Below are 12,554 nucleotides of genomic sequence, written 5' to 3'. Positions count from 1 at the left end.
AGTTGTTTTATCCTCGTTTAGATTGTAATTTTTCGTGAAGAAATTGATGAGGGTAGGGCTACGTGCATTCGGATACTCTTTTTGTACCGATTTGAACTTACACGTATAATAAATTCTACTTCCATGATAAAAGGAACTTAAAATGGCGAACCATTGAAGTTCCCCCTCCCCCGCGACCACCAGCCACTGGACAAACACCAGCCTCCAGACGTTTTTGTTCCCTTCTCCCTCTCAGCACGTAGCTCTATGCTCTCAGTAAATTAAAGTCTGGTGGCAATTTAATGGACCATGACCGTACTCTAGTCTGAGTGCAAACACTGAGGGCACCCTAAACAATAATTGGCAGCTTGACAAGAAGCCTTTGTGCCTTATCCGCAAACTCTACCATTGTCGCGGATGGGTTGTTGACGGCTTGGCACTCGCGTCTTTTGTACCGTGCTCAGTCCGGCGTGGTTATTGCCCTGCAACGTTTGTCCATGTTCGGTCGATCGTCCGTGAGAGGGGTGCAAACACTTTTTTTATGGGGATTCGTCGGGCTAAATAATCCATCAAAGTTTTAAGAGGATATGGGTGACTCCGGGCATGAAGAAAGGCATCAAATCCGGCTAAGCATGGGGCGGTAGGCGTACACTGGAACCAGTCGGCGCAATCAGCACGTACAGGAGACATCTGAACAGCAAGGGACGAAATTGTCATCAAACCAACGAACAATACCAATTAACTTTCTGATCAGATTATACAAGTGTTGGAGCTGGAGTATGCATTCCATAGGACAGGAGTAACCGTGTGCAGAAAAAGAAGTAATACGCGGACTGGATTCTCTTCAATGATATCTAAACTCGTACTCGACTTCACTTGAGGCCTGCTATTATCTTCACTACTTCTTGTACCCATGAATCTCCCGCTGCAGAGGACTTTTGGAAGGGAGGAAACGAAGAAACACGTCACTTAAGAGAGACTTGCCCATATGTTGTTGGTTGGACCAGTCCTTTACCATGGTGACTTGACAACAATATCAGACGATATCAAAGACGAGATCAGTTTTCGGAGGTATATGTTTGGATTCAACCATCATGGATTAACCATACTTGGTATCCTTTACTGCGATCACGCATCAACGACTGATGAGCCCAAATGGTTCAACTTATCCTCTGGATGGTATTGTGGAGCTCCGTGGAGCGGGAAACATCATTAAAGGTAAGGGCTCATGCACACTTATAGTTTTACAACTTTAGTCCTACAATGATATCGAGTGTAATGTATACTTATCAGGTTATCCATATTGTAAAACATACACTTTATCTTATTTACTCTAAGATAACTGGCATGGAGTCACCACGACCCTTGTTTACACGGACGCTTATTTACTTAGCCTCAATTTACATTCTCTTGTTGCTGACGTGAAGTTCATGCTTTTGTACACTGGAGTGTCACTGATAACAGAGAAAAGGATTAACCAGGTAACCATCAAGTTTGCAAGCTCCTGGTCAATAAGCAAACATGTTCCCCCAGAGAGTAGATTTATTCCGTTGATCATAGCAACTGCACGCTTGATGAAGTGCTCACTTACGAAATTAGAGGTGAAGTGTTCGTGTCAAGTTCCATCGAATCAGCATAACGGTATGAGTAAAACTCAGGGAAATTTAATATGGAAGTCATTGTTTATTAAAGTAAATCATGGTGTTTACCGCTGATTCTTGTATAAACCTTTCATTGTCTCGTTTTACAGAACTACGGGTGTGGTAGCTGATGACGTGTGGTCAACTAGGAGCGGTGGGCCGAGTTCTGATCACTGCGCACGAGGTGGATCACGTTGTATCTTCAGTGAGGAGCTATTTGCAGATTAGCTTTTCGAGGCAAACTGCATCGAGATAGAATCACAGCTTTGGACATTATGCGTTGTTGTTCGAGTGCCAGTGTCTGAGCTCATGAGTAATTGGATTGGAGACATATCTGAGACATGGTATAAGAAAAGAAGCGTATACCTGACTGAACTGCAGTTGAAGAACCAGGCGATCGTGAATTTGACCATGATTTCGAGATGTGAACCTGGCACAAACTAAAAACCGAGAATGTCGGCTGTCAACAACAAAGGCACGCAGTACGACCCGCCACAGGCTTCATCGTGTACTGACGAGCCTGAAAGTGCAGCCAAAGGGAAAGACAATGTGGATTTGGTTGGAATTTCAAGTGACGAAGAACCGCCGATATTGCCACCGAGAGTGTCCATAACACCACGCTCCGGACTGAAATCAAGAAGCACAAACAGACACCGTAGAAGTTGCCAACGGCGTTCGGGTGCTATCGACGAGCTGCAGATAAACGCCGAGAGAACATCGGGCAGCACCGGCACAATTTCGAGCGATACGAAGAAACCTTCGGAAAACACCGGCAAGCTTTCGGCTCGCACCGACAAACCTTCGCCAAACTCCGGTAGACTTTCCAAGGTGATCGGGAATCACACCAGGAAGGATCATGAAGCTGCTCCGGTGGCATGGACGGCCGAATATCGCAGTAAATTGAGCGAAGAGGACCGAATGATGAGACTGCAAATCACAGCTCAGAATTCACATCCGGAGTGTCTCAAGCCCGCGACGGCAGCGGGGCTGACGCGACGACTGACCATCGGGAATTACTTGCCGAAACTCTCCTCGGTCCAATTCGTCGTCAAGAACGAAGTGAATTTCTGGCCGTCTGCTAAGGGAGGAACTGATGAGGGAGTTGGACGGAGTAGGGAGCGAGTGACCTACTCACGGCACGCGGTGCGCGGGACAGGTGTGCATTCCGCCCGGTTGAGAACAGATGAAGAACGCCGGAGATCCAACTTGACTCCCAGACTACCACCTGCAAGGAAAGGAGCCATTGTGACCAACCGAGTATTCCTTGTGTCTCGCTCATCCAACCGGTCTGTGCAAGGCGTATCAAACCCCATCAGGCCTGCCTCAGAACCTGCTCGTTTACATCGTCACGAAGCCTCTGCCCCGTCAGCCAAACACGCCAGGCTACAACGCTGCTCTGTCTCCAAAGAAGACTTGAGCAAACCGATCGAGCGAGTAGCGACAGCCAACCGCAACCACCCACGCCCGCCGCCATCGGACGCGTCGGTCCCCACGCCGTCCGAGTACGAAGAAGCCACGGGGAAAGTCCGCGCGTGGATCACGCACAGAGAGCGTGAAAATGAATCTCAACCCAACCCCGAGATGACGACTGAACGATCACCCAGAATCTCGTGGAACACGGGAATGAGCCCTGTGCAGCGAGATTTGATGTTACCACTACGGAAGGCACATCCCTTGGTTCGATCGACTCTGACCGTTGGGAACTTTATGACTGACGGAACCACGAGTAAAGGTGTTTCGGCTCGTGTTGCAGCACTGCGGATGGACGGTAACAGAAGGCAAATTGGTGTTCCCTTCTAAAACATGTAGTTACAAAAACTTCAAAACATGTACGAGAGGCACCCTAAAATGTTGTGAGGCGCGATCACCAACTCTAGTCACATCAATAACTTGCTCCTATAGCCGAGGACGTATACGTTTGAAGTGATGGCGCGCATCATTTTCGAACTCTTAAACTCATGCTTGCAACTCCATTATTTGATTGCACACTGTTTTTATCATTTAATTGGTGTTATTTGATTTTTTTTGTTTGATTCAATTTGCCCCTATTTTAACACCTCGCCATCTGCACATTATTTATTATGACAATTATTGTCACGACACAGACCTGTGGTCTAAGCTACGTTTAACTGGTAATTATTAAGTTTTGCTTGCGGAAATAATAGTGTGCAATATATAAGTTCATTCTGTGACGTCATCTGAAAGTTTGTTATTCTTGCCGTCTTCGGAGTGACAGTCTCGATGATATGACAAACTTTGTTCGTTTATTTTGGTCAGACAAATTTTTACATGCAAATTGATCAGAGCTAGGCATTGGCATTCAGGTAGCATAGTTTGCCACATGCACAAGCTATCACAAGAGTCCTTTGTTTCAATTGAGTGTGCCGAATTGTATCACTCCGGGAAAATAAATTTGAATTATTCAAAGCACAGTCTATGTTTTTCTATCCCCATTACTAATTTAAATGATTTTAAAGGGCCCATGCAATGTATTTTGTAATGCTATCCTTGAAAATGCACCTTTGTATCCAATTTAAACTTAATTTAAATTTTCTTTTTTGTCATTTCGATGCCTTTTTGGTTTGTATGCTAATGTGAATTTCCATATTGATGAGCAAAAGTATAATGTCATTTCAGGCAGAAACCTCTATGTTACAGCTATTTCAGCACAAAAAGTTGCCAGAATTTTGGGTATTTTGCTGTCGTTAATTTTCTCTTCTTTGGTGATTCGTTGTTATGTCAGTACATGGCAGTAAGCCAGTGAGCAAACTTTTATCACAGATGATTTCATTGATCAAATTTTGGGGTCACAATTTGAGCAGAAAACCCTAAACTGAGCAGTGTCTTCCTGAAATGACATCATATCAACAGCGCCCTCAGTTGTCCGGCAAGGCATGGACAATGTTTAATGTTTCAAAAAGTACACTTTACAATAATGAGATGTCAAATAGTTTTCATACATTTAAAGATGAATAGAAATTTGAAGGGCAAAACCTCATTTGATAGAAATTTGCAAAAAATGTGTTCATAAGAAAAATTCATTTCACGGACCCTTTTAACAAAATAAAACTGAGGTGAATCAATTGAAGTCTTCCACCAATTGTTCTGATTCACAACTACTATCACTGCTGACTTTTTTTTTTTAATAATTAGTATTATTATTTTGTTTATTGACCCTTGACCTCATACTTGACCGCACTTGCAAGGCCGGTGCCCATTTGACCCTCGACCCCATAATTCCTTGATCCATGATGTATTATGTAACATCTATAAAAAGAAATCAAATATTCCATAACATTTCGAAGTCTTAAAAAATATTCATATTTCTGAAGGACGCCATCTGTCGTTTTATCGTCACTAACAAACCGACGACTCTTGCGTGAAGTGATTTTTTTCCCCCATGAGTTACCAGAACTATTTGTTTTTAGTGTGTTGCTATGTGCATTGTATGCATCAATATTTCACATGCCTCTGATTTGTTTTCAGTCATCTTTTATTAATTTTTTATTTTTTTTCCCGATTATATTTTTTGGTAACTAAAATTACTTGAGTTTTTCTTGATAAAATCGAAGGCTATTTCGGGTCACTCTAAACGCTGTGTCATTTTTTGTCCTTGTGGAAATTGCATTTTTAGATTAGCATCCTATAACGGACATCATGTAATTTTCATCAAGTAAAAGCCTTAACTAAAGTCAACACCTTTTGTACAAACGTCGTACATGTACATGTAGTTGTGTTACACGGTGATAAATTTGTAAACATCCGTTGATACGTATGCCCTTCTCTGCAAACTTGGCATTTGTAATGATAATACTGAACTTCTCTTAGCTCCCATACGGTTTCAAAATTTTAAGTGGTCTTCCGCGTAAAGCAGTTAATTATTAAATTTGGTTATGACTACCAGTACCACGTGACCACGACGGGCCAATCACAGCACCCGTCTAACCGCATTACGGCGTTCAGGCCGATGTATCAAAACAAGGTATCGAGTCTCGTTAAGATCTGAGCACTTAAAACCAACACGGCTAATATAATTTATGCCGGCAAGTAGGGGCTAAATTGGAGAATCGGACTATCCGATTGCATTATTTTTCCCCCGTCTAATGCTACAAGATTAGATGACACAGAGGGACAAGTAACGAGATATGCTTGAGCGGAGAGAGTGAACATTTTGACGTGTATGACAATTTTTGGTTCAATCCCCGCAAGTCGCTGTAATAGCGAAGCAGATGGCGGGTCAAAATATTCGGTCATTTCAAAGCCAATTTATTTTATCGGTTAAAAACTTGTGCTTGTGCAAGCTTCAGGGCCCTATTCTATCCTGTTTTGATCTGTTATCACTCCAACAACAAAAAATGATTTGAATATTGTAGCGAAAAGGGCGACGTGTAAGACTAGTGAAGGCTGGGTGGATGATCAAGCACAGTGCAACCATCATTGGAATCCTTTTCCAAGAGAATGCCAAAATGCTGAAAACAACAAAAGAAATTGATTTGGCCAATCTATTTTTGAATTTTGATGGTTTTGAAAGTTGGCAAAATTATTTGGCTCACCACCAACCTTGCTGTCGTTAAGATGATTTAAAGGACACAAGCGATCCTTGAAATGCATCTTTGTGTATGTATCCCATTTAACCTTATTTTCAATTTTCGTTTGGCCATTTTGAATTTTGATTCCTTTTTGGTTTTTATGCTAATACGAATTTCCATATTCATGAGCAAAACTGTGATGTCATTCCGGGCAGAAACCTCAATGTTACAGCTATTTCAGCAGAAAAAGTTGCCACAATTTTTGATATCTTACTGTTCTTCGCCAATGAGCAACCCTTTCTCACAAATGTTTTCAATAGGCAAATGTAAGGTTCACAACTTTAACAGAAAACCCCGAAACTGTGTCTTCCTGAAATGACACCACAGCAACAGCGCCCTCGGTTGTCTGGAAAAGCATGGACAATTTTAAATGTTTAAAGAAGTGCACTTTTCAATAAAATTCACCGAAAGGGATGTCAAATAGTGTTCATACATTTTAGGAGGAGTAGAAAGTTGCACAGAATGTGTTCCCGCAGAAAATCATCGCATGAACCCTTTAACTTCAACGTGATTAAATATTGACTCCCGCCATTTAAGAAATAGGATACATAAAGATATAATTTCTCTGCAGAATACTTTCTCTGCAGAACAAATCACTCTTGCGTATTGAAAACTTACAAGAATTATTGCAGTACAATAGTAAATACAATGAATACATTCTGCTGGTGTGATCGTTATCTTGATCTTAATTACTAAAACATTGGTGTTTGTCCGAAATAAATAAACCAAAAAAGTCTTAACCTTTAAAGGGAATGTACATCATTGGCTTTTGCTGTAATTTTTAGAAATGACCTATTTGAGGGGTTAGTATAATAGATCAAATATTGTTACAGTGACATGTTTGAAGTTTTGTGTTTGAAAATGCTGGAAAAACCAAGAAAAACAAAAATGTTGCAGTAGTCTGGTTCCCTGACTCAATTAAAATTGAAATGATCAATTTATAGATGCCGAAAAATTGTGATGTTAGGGAACAAGTCTAGCTGGCCTGCACCCGTTCATGAACATGTAACCAAAAGCAAACAAAATTTGGACTGACAAAAAATTGTAAATTTGGAGCAGTAGTTGACAAATAGTTAGGTTTTCCAACGGTGATCGGCCGACCACCGTTGGAAATGTATACAAAAATACCATTTTCTTGAAAATGACTTTGCCACCAGGTGCCATAACTTTACAGGATGCTTTAGACTGTCATCTACCAACATCCTAGTAAGGTATTTCGTAAAAACTTGGTAGTTTTATTTTTCGATATTTGCAAATGTTGTATATTCCCTTTAAGCAAATTATAAATGCATAACTTATTTTATGATGTTTAATTAAACACGTTTCTATTAGACACCGAATCACCAAAGGCCTGCTCTGTACGCAATTAACATGTAAGCTATACATTTACATTGTGCAAAACAAATTGCGACACAAAATCCAGCAACGTTTACTTTTACACGAATAATATTTGCTCAGAATTAAACATTTCTATACAAATAGAAAATATGAAAATAGAGAAACGGGTTATATGTACATGTATTTAGAAAGTGCTGTAGTTTACTCTCCTTAATATATACGACTATTATGTTCGATCGTTTGAATGCATGTTTTGCTCACACAAAAAGGACTTTATTGCAATGTTATTATAGGAGAAAACGAAATGGCGAATTGCTTTTTCTTATACCAGCAGAAACATGAAACCAGTATAAAGATGCGTGTATAAGTTGATCACATCACATGACATTGCAATTGACAGTAAATTTCGCTTTGTCAATGAATCGCGAATTATATGTTCTCGCTGCGAAATAACAAAGATTAATGTTCAATACAATATTTTGATCCTAAATTTCATGAGGTTAAAAGTCTTTTTAGCATGCAGTCTGTCATGAAGATCGAACCGTCTGTTCTGGCAATTTGGAGAACACTATCTGATTCAGGAAAATGTGCGCCGAGCACAAGACATATTTTTTTTGCGAAAAGACTCATTTCTGTTTAGGGACTCGAAATGGACATCAAATGTAACCATCGATGGAATGAAAAAATATAAAAGTTTCATCAGATTACACATCGAAACTCAAAACCCTCAACTTTCAATACGAGTGATGTCAGAGCAAAACGTTTTCCTAACCTGAGTTTTAGTTAAAATACTGAAGATTTCCAAACCAACTTATTTTTTTTACAATTTAATAAAATAGCTAAAACAAGGTGGTGGATATAATACATCGTAGATTTGGCTGCATTTGGAATAAACTCTTAAAAGGGTGATCTAGGCCTACTCATTGTCTACGAATTCTTTCCCATCTTACAAGTACATAAAAAAACATCTTCATGACTTAAGGTTAATGTGATATTAATAATGAGCAATAATCAGTATCTTTTCGTCCTATATCAACGGATTAAGCTAAAATATGAAAATTGTACTTTATACATGTATATTATAACGTTCAAGTGTAAATATTTTGAAGAGTGATTCATGCTGAACATTTACACTGTACTTTGTCATCACTCTTGTAAAAACATTTTTCTGTACTTGAAAATATTGCAATCGAATAGGAGGCAAAGAACATCTTTAAGCTACACGTGAAAAGTAATTGATTACGTGCCTGCCAAATTTGGAATCAAGAGGGCGCCCTTCACCAAGCCAACGCTAATCAGACGCACGTTGTGATCTCGCAGCTTTCGTATTCGTGTTCGTCCGAGTCCGAGTTCCCACCGAACGTAGCCGTGGACGGGCTAGAGTTCATCCCGAGCTCTGTATTCAAGGAATCCTTGGAGATGGAACTCGCTACCGAAGCCTCCTCCTCTGCCTCTGAACTTGGGATTCTTTGCAGCTGGCTTCTTTGCGCGTGCGCGGGCAAAACCACATGCATTTTGGGAAAGGTCATTGGAGGTCGGTTGTAGGTGGCGTTAGATTGCTGTTGACACGGTCCCGTTCGCACCATGGGGACGTCAGGACTTATCCGATCCCGGTTGCCATTTTGAGGATGAATGGTTTCGTAGATCGGGGTGCTCACTTGGCTTCGGGTGGGGGTAGCACTAGCTTTGTTGTAGCGCATGAAGTTCTTGGAGCAACTGTAGAGCAGCAGCAGCATGGAGCAGAAGCAGACGCCAAGGAAGATGCCAACCCCTCCGGCTCCCAGAGCTCCCGGGAGCTGCCAGGACGTGGAGTGTGTCTCTGGCTGCTGGACCTCCCCGATGCCTGCTGTGACTAGGGTTTGGACCACTACGAGACCGGTCCCTGAAGCCGTTAGGCCCGAAGGAAGGCTCACTGAGCAAGTCACAGCGCACTGCGTCTCAAAAGTCAGGTTGTTCAGGGTAAGCGTCTTGCTACCGGAATGAGACTGAAAGCCATTGTGATCCATTTGCCCGCTGGGGCGGCTAGGATCGCAACGGACTAGCCACAGAAAGGTCGAGTTGGGAAGAACACTCGGCTGAGTCATGCAAGTAAATGTGGCTTCAGCGCCCTTCGGCACCTCGATTACTTTTGGAGAAATATCAACTCGAATCTCTGTATTTTTCTGTGCTATCAGAACTCCAGAATCACTCGCCGTGTTCCCGTTTGGCATAGTCGCTTTGCAAGATACACTCAAGTCATTATCAAACGCCGCAGCCCTCTCCTTAGAAACCATCAAAATGGATCCCGTTTGTCCAATAGTCTTGATTTTAAAAGGCTGTATTTCAACAGACGCGTTGGTCACAATAAGCGATTCGTTGAGGTACCATTTGAAGGTGGGGTGTTGGGCGTCAGTTTCAGCAAAACAGCTGAATGTGACATCTGAGTCTTTGAACACGCGGGCACGTTTAGGCGAGAGGGTGACCGTGATGGGAAGGCTGTCTCTCAGAAGAAGCACTGCCGAGGCATTGCTAGACAAGCCTGAAGGCAAACTGACCTCACAAGTAACTATGGTGTTGTTCGCAGTGCGTTTTAAGTTCGGCAAACTCAGAACCCAGCCGTCCGAGCCAGCAAAGGATATTTCCGGGTGATGACTCCATCCGTGTTTGCATGACTGAAAGAGCTGTCACCGATGAACCAGGTGTACTTCACTATATACGGAATCCCACTTCCGATGCATTTGAACACGGCAACCGATCCCACCGCTGACACCAATTTCTCCGGAGTGACGACGGCATGCGGCGGTTCATTTAACGGCAACACAGAACAAGAGCTTGAACTCGTCAAGCTGGGATGAGTAACAACACAAGTAAATTCTCGCCCGTTATCTCTTTCCTTCAAGGTGTACCGGTATAAGTTTGCATTACCAGTGGTTGAAGACAGCTCTCTTTCCCCAGTCATCCAGGTGATAGTTGGTAACGGGTTAACAGTAATCATTGAGGAGATACAAGAGAGTTCAACTAATGCACCTCCGAGGGTTGGATCTGCTGACGCAACTTGTGACACCCCGCATGACGGTGCGTCTCCTTCTGGCGGCACCACAACCGTCAGCTCGGCTCTGCTGCTCTGCCCGGCAGCAAACAGGTTCTGGAACTGTCCATCTCGGTGATAAACACAGTGGAACCTTCCCTGGTCCTCGTCGTGTATGTCATCCACCTGTAGCAAACAAAGGTCCATATTTGACCCGTCGCTTCGGCGCACTTGTCGGTGCACCGTGGTGTACCTGCCGTGGTCACCCAGGGAGGCTCCGCGGATCGGAACGAGAGAGGTGCCGCGGAGGAAGTCCTCATGGGTTCTGTTGTCCTCAGCTGGAAGGTAGTACCACATCAAGAGGGACCCATCGTCCCACTTGATGGCCCAGTATAGTTCCTCATTGGATGCTTTATCAGTAGTAGTGCAGTTAAATTCAGCCCGTCCTCCCTCGATGGCGGTGATGCTGGAGGGGAGACGTAAGGCGCGGATGGCGACCGTGACGGCCAAATACTGGCAGAGGACGATCAGACATGCGAGTTTCAAGTTCCGCAGATAAAAATCCGTCTCCATCCTGAAGTAATCTTTCAGGAATCTCGGCAGAGGAAATCAGAGAAGCGTTAGGAATCCTTCGAATGTTTCACATGGCAGAAGTTTTATTTAGCCGATGTTCATCTGGCACACGCATCCGTTTAGTAAATCTTTCGAATTCATCATCCAATTCCCCAGCGATTGAATAGAGAGAGGTGGATGTTAAACATTTACATCCGACCGTCTGTTCACACTCGTAAAAAAATCCTCCAGGACCTATCGAAAGTTTCACCTTTTTTTCCCCCTACGCGCTCCAATCCTGCGCAGTCAGCCGGGTGGTCCCCTGCCGTGATATGAATTAATTTCCCCGGTTGAAACGGTCGGCTTGAGACGGTCCCATGCCGAGTCTACTTCAAGTTTGAGTGGTTAACTTCATATTCCATCTGTTCGGTGATCGAACCAATTGAAATCAACTCCAAATCGCCGTCGTCGCGGGGGTTTTAATCAGCACGCGATCAACTCTGAGAAGCACCACAGTTCTCAAAAAGTAACTCATCAAAAAAATCCAAACTGATTCGAGCACTCACCGTCAGTGTTTTGGCCGCTTTTACTGCGTTATAACAATCCACTCGACATTCAGTTTAAAAGTGAATAAAGTATTCGAACGACCATATCATGACGTTAAAAGCTGAGTGAAGTCCCCACCGTAACGCCAAATCGTGTGCAGGCTGTCGACGGTGTAAAGTCATACACAACAAGGAACCAAAAACAAAGTCCGCAGCTCACCGACGTAATCCCGTAATCACCCGCGGAGAAATAGATCTTGTCGCACCAAGAACAATTCCACGAATGCGGAAATGTGTTTTGCTCCGTGTCCAACTCTCCTTGGGCTTTATAACCTATGGCGTCCATTCATTGCTGACCGTCGATGGCCATCATACCAGTAACATTTCACTTAATTGTTTGTCTTGTCCTCTGACGCGTGGTCCTTGCTGGTACGTCTTTCACGCATGCTGTATCAACGCATCTTCAAAACTCTCCCAGAGTCCCACCAGGATGTTTTAATTTTTTTCTATTAAAATTCCACAGCTCGTGCGGCGCAGCATCAAACGCACGATGATATCGCTCATTTGACTAATCAATGTTCGCTTTTCTTCTTTGAGCAAACTCATTTCCCTTGGCATTCAGTCGCAGTTGTAAACCACAACCGAGAGATGGTATCTCCTCATCAACAGTGCTGACCCGAGATGAACATCCCGTTTGAATTAATGTCAACCAAGCCCTTGGAAAAGTTCAGTTATTATTTTCATGAACACTGTGCGTATTTTATGATCCTATAAAATAAAGCATCCTCAGAGAAGTATAGTGCTCGCTTAAAGCCACTGCATGTAATTCGGTAGAAAAATCTTCCACTTGAGATGAAGAAACTAGCTTCCTCGTCACAGATCGAGAGCAGGGTCATGCCATGAA

The 12,554-nt window shown here is 42.9% G+C and overlaps 1 protein-coding gene and 1 pseudogene across 2 annotated transcripts; one reads left to right on the top strand and one right to left on the bottom strand.

Annotated features, from left to right (window-relative positions):
• Positions 1–1,093: 1,093 nt before the first annotated feature.
• Positions 1,094–4,056, top strand: LOC119729107. Of its 2 annotated transcripts, none has more exons than XM_038201623.1 (2): positions 1,094–1,197; positions 1,730–4,056. In XM_038201623.1, the coding sequence occupies exon 2, from the start codon at positions 2,073–2,075 to the stop codon at positions 3,417–3,419; it is 1,347 nt and encodes a 448-aa protein (XP_038057551.1). In that variant the 5' UTR covers positions 1,094–1,197; positions 1,730–2,072; the 3' UTR covers positions 3,420–4,056. The 2 variants fall into 2 exon arrangements, with proteins under 2 accessions (XP_038057551.1, XP_038057552.1); XM_038201624.1 differs by lacking the exon at positions 1,094–1,197 and adding an exon at positions 1,552–1,620.
• Positions 4,057–7,414: 3,358 nt separating this feature from the next.
• LOC119729105 lies at positions 7,415–12,443 on the bottom strand (annotated as a pseudogene).
• Between the last annotated feature and the right edge of the window lie 111 nt (positions 12,444–12,554).

This window comes from Patiria miniata, unplaced genomic scaffold, assembly GCF_015706575.1.
Source record: "Patiria miniata isolate m_02_andy unplaced genomic scaffold, ASM1570657v1 HiC_scaffold_20, whole genome shotgun sequence".
Lineage (NCBI taxonomy): Eukaryota > Metazoa > Echinodermata > Asteroidea > Valvatida > Asterinidae > Patiria > Patiria miniata.
The sequence above is the reverse complement of the archived record's forward strand: the minus strand, read 5'-3'. Positions and strand labels throughout refer to the sequence as shown.